Genomic DNA, 14258 nt, shown 5'->3' with positions numbered 1-14258 from the left:
GTTCGGCATCAAATCAACGTTTATTGGTTCTCCAACACAGATTTGCAGATGTTACCGCAGGTGCAGAGAAATGCTTGTGTTTCTAGTCCAGTAATACAAAACAAACAATACACACACAATCCCCAAAATAATTATATAGGATTATGTAGGCCATCACTAGAATACAGTATATACATATGAAGTGGACAGCAGTAGTTCTATAGGATGAACCACGACTAGAATACAGTATGTAAACATTATTAAAGTGACCAGTGTTCAATGACTATGTACCTACAGTGAGGGGAAAAAGTATTTGATCCCCTGCTGATTTTGTACGTTTGCCCACTGACAAAGAAATGATCAGTCTATACTTTTAATGGTAGGTTTATTTGAACAGTGAGAGACAGAATAACAACAAAAAAATCCAGAAAAACTAATGTCAAAAATGTTATAAATTGATTTGCATTTTAATGAGGGAAATAAGTATTTGACCCCCTCTCAATCAGAAAGATTTCTGGCTCCCAGGTGTCTTTTATACAGGTAACGGGCTGAGATTAGGAGCACACTCTTAAAGAGGGTGCTCCTAATCTCAGTTTGTTACCTGTATAAAAGACACCTGTCCACAGAAGCAATCAATCAGATTCCAAACTCTCCACCATGGCCAAGACCAAAGAGCTCTCCAAGGATGTCAGGGACAAGATTGTAGACCTACACAAGGCTGGAATGGGCTACAAGACCATCGCCAAGCAGTTTGGTGAGAAGGTGACAACTGTCAATCTCCCTCGGCCTGGGGCTCCATGCAAGATCTCACCTTGTGGAGTTACAATGATCATGAGAACGGTGAGGAGTCAGCCCAGAACTACACGGGAGGATCTCATAAAGGATCTCAAGACAGCTGGGACCATAGTCACCAAGAAAACAATTGGTAACACACTACACCGTGAAGGACTGAAATCCTGCAGCGCCCACAAGGTCCCCCTGCTAAAGAAAGCACATATACAGGGCCATCTGAAGTTTGCCAATGAACATCTGAACGATTCAGAGGAGAACTGGGTGAAAGTGTTGTGGTCAGATGAGACCAAAATCGAGCTCTTTGGCATCAACTCAACTCGCCGTGTTTGGAGGAGGAGGAATGCTGCCTATGACCCCAAGAACACCATCCCCACCGTCAAACATGGAGGTGGAAACATTATGCTTTGGGTTTTTTTTCTGCTAAGGGGACAGGACAACATCACCGCATCAAAGGGACGATGGACGGGGCCATGTACCGTCAAATCTTGGGTGAGAACCTCCTTCCCTCAGCCAGGGCATTGAAAATGGGTCGTGGATGGGTATTCCAGCATGACAATGACCCAAAACACACGGCCAAGGCAACAAAGGAGTGGCTCAAGAAGAAGCACATTAAGGTCCTGGAGTGGCCTAGCCAGTCTCCAGACCTTAACACCATAGGAAATCTGTGTAGGGAGCTGAAGGTTCGAGTTGCCAAATGGTAGAGGGGTGAACAGGCCGTGGCTGAGGTCCTTGATGATCTTCTTGGGCTTCCTGTAGATGTCCTGGAGAGCAGGTAGTGTGCCACTGGTGATACGTTGGGCTGACCGCACCCTCCTCTGGAGAGCCCTGCGGTTGCGGACGGTGCAATTGCCGTACCAGGCGGTGATACAGCCCGACAGGATGCTCTCAATGGTGCATCTGTAGAAGTTTGTGACGGTCTAAAGGCCCTCCTGAGGTTAAAGAGGCGCTGTTGCGCCTTCTTCACCACACTGTCTGTGTGAAGGGACCATTTCAGTTTGTCAGTGATGTGTACGCCGAGGAACATGAAGCTTTTGACCCTCTCCAATGCGGCCTCGTCGATGTGGATAGGGGCATGCTCTCTCTGCTGTCTCCTGAAGTCCACGATCAGCTCCTTCGTTTTGTTGACGTTGAGGGAGAGGTTATTTTCCTGGCAGCACTCCTCCAGGGCTCCCACCTCCTCACTGTAGGCTGTCTCATCGTTGTTGGTAATCAGGTCTACCACTTGGTATGTTTGGACCATGATAGTTTGTTGGTGATGTGGACACCAAGGAACTTGAAGCTCTCAACCTGTTCCACTACAGCCCTGTCGATGAGAATGGGGGAGTGCTCAGTCCTTTTTTATTTCCTGTAGTCCAAAATCATCTCCTCTGTCTTGATCATGTTGAAGGAAAGATTGTTATCCTGGCACCACACGGCCAGGTCTCTGACCTCCTCGCCATAGGCTGTCTCATCGTTGTTGGTAATCAGGCCTACCACTGTTGTGTTGTCAGCAAACTTGATGATTTAGTTGGAGATGTGTGGCCACTCAATCATGGGTGAACAAGGAGTACAGGAAGGGGCTGAGCACGCACCCCTGAGGGGCCCCCATGTTGAGAATCAGCGTGGCGGAGGTGCTGTTTCCTACCTTCACCACCTGGGGGCGGCCCGTCAGGACGTCCAGGACCCAGTAGCACAGGGCAGGGTTCAGACCCAGGGCCCAGAGCTTAGTGATGAGCTTGGAGGGCACTATGGTGTTGAAGGCTGAGCTGTAGTCAATGAACAGCATTCTCACATAGGTATTTCTTTTGTCCAGGTGGGATAGGGCAGTGTGCAGTGTGATGGCGATTGCGTCATCCATGGATCTGTTGGGGCGGTATGCGAATTGCAGTGGGTCTAGGGTGTCGGGTAAGGTGGAGGTGATATGATCCTTAACTAGCCTCTCAAAGCACTTCATGATGACAGAAGTGAGTGCTACGGGGCGATAGTCATTTAGTTCAGTGACCTTCGCTTTTTGGTTACAGGAAAATTAGTGGACATCTTGAAGCAAGTGGGGACAGCAGACTGGAATAGGGAGAGATTGAATATGTCCGTAAACACACCAGCCAGCTGGTCTGCACATGCTCTGAGGACGCGGCTAGGGATGCCGTCTGGGCCGGCAGCCTTGCGAGGGTTAAAACGCTTAAATGACTTACTCACGTCAGCCACGGAGAACGAGAGCACACCGTCCTCGTGAGTGGCAGGGGGCCCGTGTCGGTGGCTCAATGTTGTTTTCCTCGAAGTGTAGAAGGTGTTTAGCTCATCCCGGAGCGAGGTGTCGGTGTCCGTGACGTGGCCGAGGTGTCGGTGTCCGTGATGTGGCCGAGGTGTCGGTGTCCGTGACGTGGCCGAGGTGTCGGTGTCCGTGACGTGGCCGAGGTGTCGGTGTCCGTGACGTGGCCGAGGTGTCGGTGTCCGTGACGTGGCAGGCTTTCCCTTTAGAATCAGTGATTGTCTGGAGTCCCTGCCACATACGTCTCGTGTCTGAGTCGTTGAATTGGGACTCCACTTTGTCCCTGTACTGATGTTTTGACTCTGATTGCCTTACGGAGGTCGTAGCTGGTCTGTTTGTAAACGTCCATGTTCCCAGTCACCTTGCCGTGGTTAAATGTGGCTTTCAGTTCTGTGCGAATGCTGCCATCTATCCACCGTTTTTGGTTTGGATAAATTCTAATCGTCACAGTGGGAACAACATCCTCTATGCACTTCCCGATGAACCCAGTCACTGAGTCAGTGTATACGTCGATACTATTTTCAGAGGCAACCCGGAACATCTCCCAGTCTGCGTGATAAAAACAATCTTGAAGCATAGATTCCGATTGGTCAGACCAACGTTGAACAGTCCTTTCTCACTGCGTTAATTGTCTTTGTTTGTCTTTGTTCTCCTGTTACTTCTCAGACCTCAGTGTGTCAGTGTCATTCCCTGCTGTTTTCTACTGAGTCAGCCACATCCTTCAGTCACGACCTTCAGCTACGTCCTTCAGCCACGTCCTTCAGCCACGTCCTTCAGCCACATCCTTCAGCCAAGCCACGTCCTTCAGCCACGACCTTCAGCCACGTCCTTCAGCCACGTCCTTCAACCACGACCTTCAGCCACGATCTTCAGCCATGTTCTTCAGGTCCTCCACTGGTTTCATGACCTCGAAGGTGGTGAGGGATTTCTCCTTGATTTTTCCCAGTCTTATCCACCTGTCTAATACTCTGTGTCACCATGAAGGTCACCTGCTTCGTGGACATCCGGTTGTCCTGCCATTTGGTCTGTGGAGGGGAAAACCCCTTTACTTCATATAAGTACACACCACATTCATAACCCATACACATACAAACAGCATTTGTAAGCAAGAAATGCTTATGTACTGCTTTTTAATGTTACATCATGAATGTGTTATGAAGTCATTATGAAACAAGAATGCTTGGTTACATAGCCTTGTGTTTGAATCTCAAAAGTCTTTATTTGATTCCTCTCCTCCTCGCCTCCTCAACGTCAAGGAAGAGTGTTGAGGATCATGTGTTGAGGATTATGTTGAGGATCAGCGTGGCGGAGGTGTTGTTTCCTACCTTCACCACCTGGGGGTCGGCCCGTCAGGAAGTTCAGGACCCAGTTGCACAGGGAGGGGTTCAGACCCAGGCTCCTGAACTTAGTGATGAGCTTGGAGGGCACTATGGTGTTGAAGGCTGAGCTGTAGTCGATGAACAGCATTCTTGTGTTTGAATCTCAAAAGTCTTTATTTGATTCCTCTCATCCTCACCAACGTCAGGGAAGAGAGGAGTGTATCAGACTTTCTCCAATGCTCCTACTGCTTCCCTGACATTTTGAGAAGGTGAGAGGAAATTGAGGAAAATATTTCTGAGGTTCACCCATGAACTGTGGATAGAGTTGCTTGACTTACTATTTCCTCTGTGTGTAGGACGCTCCTTCGTTGTACAGTGGTAACAGGCGAGGGCTGCACCGCCTCCTGCTGTTGGGAGGGCAGTATTGTGTCTAGGGTTAAACAACATATCCCTTATCATGCTATTGTTGTATGTTCTTATGGCTGACTGGGAACCCAAATCATGACTGAACCCAAATCATGACTGGAACCCAAATCATGACTGAACCCAAATCATGACTGGAACCCAAATCATGACTGGACCCCAAATCATGACTGGACCCCAAATCATGACTGAACCCAAATCATGACTGGAACCCAAATCATGACTGGAACCCAAATCATGACTGGACCCCAAATCATGACTGGACCCCAAATCATGACTGGAACCCAAATCATGACTGGACCCCAAATCATGACTGGAACCCAAATCATGACTGGAACCCAAATCATGACTGGAACCCAAATCATGACTGGAACCCAAATCATGACTGGAACCCAAATCATGACTGGAACACAAATCATGACTGAACTTGTGAACTTGGAGATACAAAGGGCTGCATTCATTTTTGAAATATCTCTGAGAGAAAATCATTTTCAGTAAATATAAGGGTTCGATGCATATGTTAGTTACATCTGCTTGGCACCGAGTCTGAGTCACACAGCCTAAACATTGTTTTCCTGTTACACATAATAGTTGATACCCTAAACTTCGGGTCGCGTTTCATCTTTAATCTCCAGAGGTAACTGCTTTCCTCTCCTCTCCCCGTGAAGTGGCCACTAAAAATACTAATAATTTCCATGGCAACTAGAGGTCCTCGTAGCAACGTATTCAACCATCGCTGGCTTTTGATATGAACAACACCTCCCCTCCCCATCCTCCCACCCCTTCTCATTCGCTAACATCTAAACAGGATTCTTTTGCCTTAAAATATACAGATTCATTTACATGTAGGCCTATCATTTACCTCACATTCACTTCTGTGTTTCCTTCAGAGTACTTTACTGGAAAGGCCACTTCTGACCACTTCAGAATCAAATGAATCACACCACTTCAACATTAAATGAATCACCACACCACATTAGAATCAAATGAATCACACCACTTGAACATTAAATGAATCACAGCACTTCAACATCAAATTAATCACACCACTTGAACATTAAATGAATCACAGCACTTCAACATCAAATGAATCACACCACTTCAACATTAAATGAATCACACCACTTCAGAATCAAATCAATCACACGACTTCAACATTAAATGAATCACACCACTTCAGAATCAAATGAATCACACCACTTCAACATCAAATTAATCACACCACTTCAGAATCAAATGAATCACACCACTTCAGAATCAAATGAATCACACCAACATCAAATGAATCATACCACTTCAGAATCAATTGAATCACACCACTTCAACATCATAATTAATCATACCACTTCAGAATCAAATTAATCACACCACTTCAAAATCAAATGAAATCGCACCGCTTCAACATTTCGATGGGTTTTCAACTGTGATTATATGACCTGTCTTAGTGTGAGAGGAAACACCTGTCCACGTGGCACTAACACAACAGATTTGACTAAATCATCAAGGCCTTGAATCAGATTTGCTAATACAGGGCTGAGACAAGAGCCAGCACACACAAGACCAGGATTTAGACTATATGGATGTGTCCCAATAATCTCTTACACCTCCCAAAGTGTGCACTTGTTCACTTCCCTTCACTGATTTTGAAAGGAAATGACTGGTATGTGGTGGAACATCCCTCTAGGCCACGCCTCCACCAATCTAACGCTTTTAGATTTGTGGGAAGTAGTGAACAAGTGTACACTTCAGGAGAAAGGAGATACTATTGGGACGCGCAATCTATCTGAGCTTGTCTTACCAGGGGTTGATGGTCTTCTCAGAGACTAAGCTTTCAGATGAGTTCTCAGAAGGGATATCGATACTCTGTATTGAGGAGAGGGGGATGTCGGTGTCTGTACTGGTCAGCCAGGTAGACTCCGTCTCCTTGGTCCAGCTCTCCAGGTACCTGGGCTCCAGAGCATCGGTCCTGCTGCCGCCACACCCCATGGTGCCTTCTCTGGTTCCCTCTCAGCTGGGGAAAGGGAGGGAGGTAGGTAGGGAAGGAGGGAGAGAACAGGTTCCTCTTCTTAGACCAGACCAGACCTCTCTAACCAGAGACCGAGTGAGGGAGACACCGAGCTGTGGAACTGTGGCGCTGGTTCACCTTCTCAGCAGGGGGAAGGAGGGAGGGAGGGAGGGAGGGAGGAAGGAAGGGAAAGCTAGTTCCTCTCAGCGAGTGTAGAGAAGAGAGAGACCTGAACTGTGGGACTCTGGATCTTGGTTCCTCTCGGACAGAGGAGGGAGGACAGACCAGGTTCCTCTTCTCACAGACAGAGGAGGGAGGACAGACCAGGTTCCGCTTCTCTGAGACAGAGGAGGGAGGACAGAGGAGGGAGGACAGAGGGAGGACAGACCAGGTTCCTCTTCTCAGAGACAGAGGAGGGAGGACAGAGGAGGGAGGACAGACCAGGTTCCTCTTCTCAGAGACAGAGGAGGGAGGACAGAGGAGGGAGGACAGAGGAGGGAGGACAGACCAGGTTCCTCTTCTCAGAGACAGAGGAGGGAGGACAGAGGAGGGAGGACAGACCAGGTTCCTCTTCTCACAGACAGAGGAGGGAGGACAGACCAGGTTCCTCTTCTCAGAGACAGAGGAGGGAGGACAGACCAGGTTCCTCTTCTCTGAGACAGAGGAGGGAGGACAGACCAGGTTCCTCTTCTCAGAGACCGAGGAGGGAGGACAGAGGAGGGAGGACAAAGGAGGGAGGACAGAGGAGGGAGGACAGACCAGGTTCCTCTTCTCACAGACAGAGGAGGGAGGACAGACCAGGTTCCTCTTCTCAGAGACAGAGGAGGGAGGACAGACCAGGTTCCTCTTCTCAGAGACAGAGGAGGGAGGACAGACCAGGTTCCTCTTCTCTGAGACAGAGGAGGGAGGACAGACCATGTTCCTCTTCTCAGAGACAGAGGAGGGAGGACAGACCAGGTTCCTCTTATCAGAGACAGAGGAGGGAGGACAGACCAGGTTCCTCTTCTCAGAGACAGAGGAGGGAGGACAGACCAGGTTCCTCTTCTCAGAGACAGAGGAGGGAGGACAGACCAGGTTCCTCTTCTCAGAGACAGTAGGGAGGAGGACAGACCAGGTCCCTCTTCTCAGAGACAGAGGAGGGAGGACAGACCAGGTTCCTCTTCTCACAGACAGAGGAGGGAGGACAGACCAGGTTCCTCTTCTCCGAGACAGAGGAGGGAGGACAGACCATGTTCCTCTTCTCAGAGACAGAGGGAGGAGGACAGACCAGGTCCCTCTTCTCAGAGACAGAGGAGGGAGGACAGACCAGGTTCCTCTTCTCACAGACAGAGGAGGGAGGACAGACCAGGTTCCTCTTCTCAGAGACAGAGGGAGGACAGACCAGGTTCCTCTTCTCACAGACAGAGGAGGGAGGACAGACCAGGTTCCTCTTCTCAGAGACAGAGGAGGGAGGACAGACCAGGTTCCTCTTTTCAGAGACAGAGGAGGGAGGACAGACCAGGTTCCTCTTCTCACAGACAGAGGAGGGAGGACAGACCAGGTTCCTCTTCTCACAGACAGAGGAGAGAGGACAGACCAGGTTCCTCTTCTCGGAGACAGAGGAGGGAGGACAGACCAGGTTCCTCTTCTCAGAGACAGAGGGAGGAGGACAGACCAGGTTCCTCTTCTCAGAGACAGAGGGAGGACAGACCAGGTTCCTCTTCTCAGAGACAGAGGGAGGACAGACCAGGTTCCTCTTCTCAGAGACAGAGGAGGGAGGACAGACCAGGTTCCTCTTCTCAGAGACAGAGGGAGGACAGACCAGGTTCCTCTTCTCAGAGACAGAGGGAGGACAGACCAGGTTCCTCTTCTCAGAGACAGAGGAGGGAGGACAGACCAGATTCCTCTTCTCACAGACAGAGGAGGGAGGACAGACCAGATTCCTCTTCTCACAGACAGAGGAGGGAGGACAGACCAGGTTCCTCTTCTCAGAGACAGAGGAGGGAGGACAGACCAGGTTCCTCTTCTCAGAGACAGAGGGAGGACAGACCAGGTTCCTCTTCTCAGAGACAGAGGGAGGACAGACCAGGTTCCTCTTCTCAGAGACAGAGGGAGGACAGACCAGGTTCCTCTTCTCAGAGACAGAGGAGGGAGGACAGACCAGGTTCCTCTTCTCAGAGACAGAGGGAGGAGGACAGACCAGGTTCCTCTTCTCAGAGACAGAGGGAGGACAGACCAGGTTCCTCTTCTCAGAGACAGAGGAGGGAGGACAGACCAGGTTCCTCTTCTCACAGACAGAGGGAGGACAGACCAGGTTCCTCTTCTCACAGACAGAGGGAGGACAGACCAGGTTCCTCTTCCCAGAGACAGAGGGAGGACAGACCAGGTTCCTCTTCTCAGAGACAGAGGGAGGACAGACCAGGTTCCTCTTCTCAGAGACAGAGGGAGGAGGACAGACCAGGTTCCTCTTCTCAGAGACAGAGGAGGGAGGACAGACCAGGTTCATCTTCTCAGAGACAGAGGAGGGAGGACAGACCAGGTTCCTCTTCTCAGAGACAGAGGAGGGAGGACAGACCAGGTTCCTCTTCTCACAGACAGAGGGAGGACAGACCAGGTTCCTCTTCTCAGAGACAGAGGAGGGAGGACAGACCAGGTTCCTCTTCTCACAGACAGAGGAGGGAGGACAGAGGAGGGAGGACAGACCAGGTTCCTCTTCTCACAGACAGAGGAGGGAGGACAGAGGAGAGAGGAGGGAGGACAGAGGAGGGAGGACAGACCAGGTTCCTCTTCTCACAGACAGAGGAGGGAGGACAGAGGAGAGAGGAGGGAGGACAGAGGAGGGAGGACAGACCAGGTTCCTCTTCTCACAGACAGAGGGAGGACAGACCAGGTTCCTCTTCTCAGAGACAGAGGGAGGACAGACCAGGTTCCTCATCTCAGAGACAGAGGAGGACAGACCAGGTTCCTCATCTCAGAGATAGAGGAGGGACAAAGCTGAGACAAAATGGCATTTTGTTCTGTTATTTGCTGCTGTTTTATGATTTAAATAAAACATCTGCCTTGATGCAGCCTCAAGCCTGTCTGACTCAGAAAGTAGGGCACTATGCAGCAATCGCTCCGCCATTTCCTGACTGCTAAAATTCGAATAGTTTGCCTTTCAGTTTATGTGACAAAACAAGCAAGTATAGTGTAGATAATCATTGTACCATATAGTATTTTCAGCTGTTTGAAGCTGGTGTTCAAAACCGAAAGAAAAAGAGGCATAAATGAAACTTAAGAACAAGAAGCATAGAAATAGCGCACATAGAACAGATCTACCGCTTCTTAGACTTGCTTTCAATGAGAATGACAGATCTATAACACACATTTCTACTGCATGTGAATTTGGTTGGGTCACCCAAAAAGTTACATATTGCATGTTTAATTGATTATTTGTCAAATATTGATTACATGTCAAATATTTTTGCACGATTTGGCAGTTTTGAGTGCTAATGAAAATGACTAATGGATGATTCTATCAATGTATCGAAATATGTAGGCTATGCATGTACTGTATCTAAGAACACTAGCCTACCATTTTCACAGCCGCGTAGGATAACATTACATCAAATCTATCGTCGCGGTAATAATAAAGGAATGCAATGTCGTTTCGATAGAAAATGAGATGTGACAGAAAGAAAAAAAAACGTTTCTAAAGGAATGATTAAACAAGAATGGCTTTATAGTCAGCTGTGGCCTAAAGGCTACCCGTCCCTTTTCATGTGTTCATCTGACAGGAAATGATTAACAAGTCTTGGCTTTGCATGAATTTACTTACTATCTGTTATGATTAGTTTTTCTGGTATCGAGGAGTTCAGGATGCAAGAGAATAGTTAAACACTTAGATGGAGAGTTGATTCAGAGTTGATTTAATATTACATTACTGGATTCGTGTGACAAGTGAAAAACATCTCTCAGTTTATATAATGCTTTCCGAGCTAATTCCATCCAACAGTTGCCAACCATTGTTGAGTGTCACTCATCTCCTACAATAGGATCCCCCTGCATGGTATTGTGTGCCACCCTAGCCAGGCCATTCCATCACGTACTCCTTCTAAGATTAGCACCGGTAAGCCCCCCAAGCTATCTTGGCACGCAGACCTTCCACCAGTGACAGAAATAATACATGGAATATCCTTATCATCTCATCCTCTCACTCCCATAGCGCTCATGAGATCGAAGACATTAACAAATACTGTATAAAACACCGTCATCATATCACTGTCGTATTCATCCGCCGGTTTCCTTTTGTTTTCTCCTGTCCTCTCCTACCTGTGTAGGGGCGCGGTCCAGCGATACAGCGCAACCATTTTGTGTCAATAATGACACTGCCCTGTCGCGGAGTGTGTGTGGGGGGGGGGCGAGCAAGCGTGAAAGAGCTTGCAAGATGAGCACATTCAGTATTATATGCTTGTAGCCTATTTGACCAATAATAGCAATAATGCCATGTCATCTGCAGGAAGAAACGTATAAAATCTGCCTTTATCTCTTCTCGACATGGGCTATAGTGAAAAGCATACAATTCACTGGCCGTTAGTAGATCTTCTCTGGATTGAAGCATCACACTGAATGTATTTACACTGGGCGTTACATCTAATTACATTGTAATGAATTGCTCATTGTGAAATCAATTTTGGTATTTCTTTATTTTATCTGAGAGGTTTCAATCTAAATTTAAATCAACTTAAAACTAAAAGCATGCCGTGCTGCTGGATCTAAAATCCCTGAAGCACCTACTCTAACTGCTCAGTGTGAGTCAAATGTATTGTGATTATGTATTTGTATTTGGTGAATCTTAGTTGTTTTTGGCACATTTGATATTCTGAGTGAGAAGTTCACTATTATGTCCACAAGAGGGCAGTCACTGCTCAGTTTAGTTGTTATACCACACACGTACACACAAGCTCAAGGGGGAAGGTGTGTTACTCTTTGTTAACAACAACTGGTGCACAATCTTTAATATTAGGAAGGTTCTGCTCATTATCTCATGATAAGCTGTAGACCACACTATTTACCAAGAGAGTTTTCATCTATATTTTTCGTAGCTGTCTATTTACCACCACAAACCGATGCTGGCACTAAGACCGCACTCAATCAGCTGTATAGGGCCATAAGAAAACAAGAAAATGCTCATCCAGAGGCGGCTAGTGGCCGGTGATTGGGGAGTTTACCACATCAGTCACCGGCTTCATTAAGAAGTGCATCGACGACGTCGTCCCCCCAGTGACCGTACGTACATATCCCAACCAGAAGCCATGGATTACAGGCAACATCCACACTAAGCTAAAGGCTAGAGCTGCAGCTTTCAAGGAGGGGAACACTAATCGGGACACTTATAAGAAATCCCGCTACGCCCTCCGACGAACCATCAAACAGGCAAAGCGTCAATACAGGACTAAGATCGAATCCTGCTACACCGGCTTTGACGCTCGTCGGATGTGGCAGGGCTTGCAAACGATCATGGAGTACAAAAGGATGCCCAGTGATGCGAGCCTACCAGACGAACTAAATACATTCTATGCTCGCTTCGAGGCATGCAACACTGAACAATGCATGAGAGCACCAGCTGTTCTGGATTACTGTGTGATCACGCTCTCCCTAGCCAAATGTAAGACCTTTAAACAGGTTCACATTCACAAGGCCGCAGGGCCAGACTGATTACCAGGACACGTACTCAGAGCATGAGCTGGCCAGCTGGCAAGTGTCTTCACTGACATTTTCAACCTCTCCCTGACCCAGTCTGTAATACCTACATGTTTCAAGCAGACCACCATAGTCCCTGTGCCTAAGAATGCCAAGCTAACCTGGCTACAGCGCTCACATCTGCAGCCATGAAATGCTTTGAAAGACTGGTCACATCGACGCCATCATCCCAGACACCCTGGACCCACTTCAATTCGCCCCAACAGATCCACAGATGATGCAATATCTATTGCACTCTACCCTGCCCTTTCCCACCTGGACAAGAGGAACACCTATGTAAGAATGCTGTTAATTAAATACAGCTCAGCATTCAACACCATAGTGCCCTCCCAGCTCATCACTAAGCTAAGGACCCCGGGACTGAACACCTCCCTTTGCAACTGGATCCTGGACTTCCTGACGGGCCGCCCCAGGTGGTGAGGGTAGGCAACAACACATTCACCACGCTGACCCTCAACACGGGGGCCACTCAGGGGTGCGTGCTCAGTCCCCTCCTGTACTCCCTGTTAACCCACGACTGCGTGGCCAAGCACGACTCCAACACCATCATTAAGTTTGCTGACGACTGTTGTAGTGGAGCGGGTCGAGAGCTTCAAATTCCTCGGTGTCCACATCACTAAGGAATTATCATGGTCCACACACACCAACACAGTCGTGAAGAGGGCACAACAACGCCTCTTTCCCCTCAGGAGGCTGAAAATATTTGGAATGGGCCCTCAGAACCACAAAAAGTTCTACAGCTGCACCATTGAGAGCATCTTGACTGGCTGCATCACCGCCTGGTATGGCAACTGCTTGGCATTCGACTGCAAGGTGCTGCAGAGGGTAATGCTGCCTTGTTTGTGGACCTGTCATAAGCGTTTGATTCTGTTGATCATGCAATTTTATTGAACAAGTTGTCCTCGATTGGCCTGGGCTCTGACGCTTGCTCATGGTTTCATGATTATCTTAGTGACAGAAGTCAGGCCATCGTGATTGAAGTCCGAATTTCTTAAAGTACATCAATGTGTTCCTCAGGGGTCAATAATAGGACCTGTTCTTTTCACTATTTATATAAATGCTATTGGTCAATCCATAAATTGTAAATTGAATATATACTAAACACAAATATAAATTCAACATGTACAGTGTTGATCCCATGTTTCATGAGCTGAAATAAAAGATCCCAGAAATGTTCCAAACTTGTTTTTCTCACATTTTGTGCACACATCCCTGTTAGTGACCATTTCTCCTTTGCCAAGATAATTCATCCACCTGACAGGTGTCGCATATCAAGAAGCTGATTAAACAGCATGATAATTACACAGGTGCACCTTGTGCTGGGGACAATAAAAGGCCACTCTAAAATGTGCAGTTTTGTCACACAACACAATGCCACAGATGTCTCATGTTTTGAGGGAGTGTGCAATTGGCATGCTGACTGCAGGAATGTCCACCAGAGCTGTTGCCAGAGAATTGAATGTTAATTTGTCTACCATAAGCGGCCTCCAACTTAGTTTTAGAGAATTTGGCAGTACGTCCAACCAGCCTCACAACCGCAGAAGTGTAACCACGCCAGCCCAGGACCTCCACATCCGGCTTTTTCATCTGCGGGATCGTCTGAGACCAGCCACCCGGACAGCTGATGAAACAGGAGTATTTCTGCCTGTAATAAAGCCCTTTTGTGGGGAAAAACTCATTCTGATTGGCTGGACCTGGCTCCCAGTGGGTGGGCCTATGCCCTCCCAGGCCCACCAATGGCTGCGCTCCTGTCCAGTCATGTGAAATCCAT

The 14258-nt window shown here is 48.1% G+C and overlaps 1 protein-coding gene across 1 annotated transcript; it reads right to left on the bottom strand.

The window, feature by feature from the left end:
- Positions 1-3875: 3875 nt before the first annotated feature.
- On the bottom strand, positions 3876-6747 carry LOC311115001 (brain and acute leukemia cytoplasmic protein-like; the record flags this gene model as incomplete). Its single annotated transcript, XM_084190223.1, is given in 5 exon segments — positions 3876-3962; positions 3964-4044; positions 4677-4745; positions 5629-5707; positions 6560-6747. Coding segments are annotated over 5 exon segments (504 nt in total).
- Positions 6748-14258: the final 7511 nt, after the last annotated feature.

The sequence above is a fragment of the Coregonus lavaretus genome, assembly GCF_964263955.1.
Source record: "Coregonus lavaretus genome assembly, contig: HAP1_SCAFFOLD_948, whole genome shotgun sequence".
Taxonomy (NCBI): Eukaryota; Metazoa; Chordata; class Actinopteri; order Salmoniformes; family Salmonidae; genus Coregonus; species Coregonus lavaretus.
Note: the sequence above shows the minus strand (reverse complement) of the source record. Positions and strands in the feature narration are given on the sequence as shown.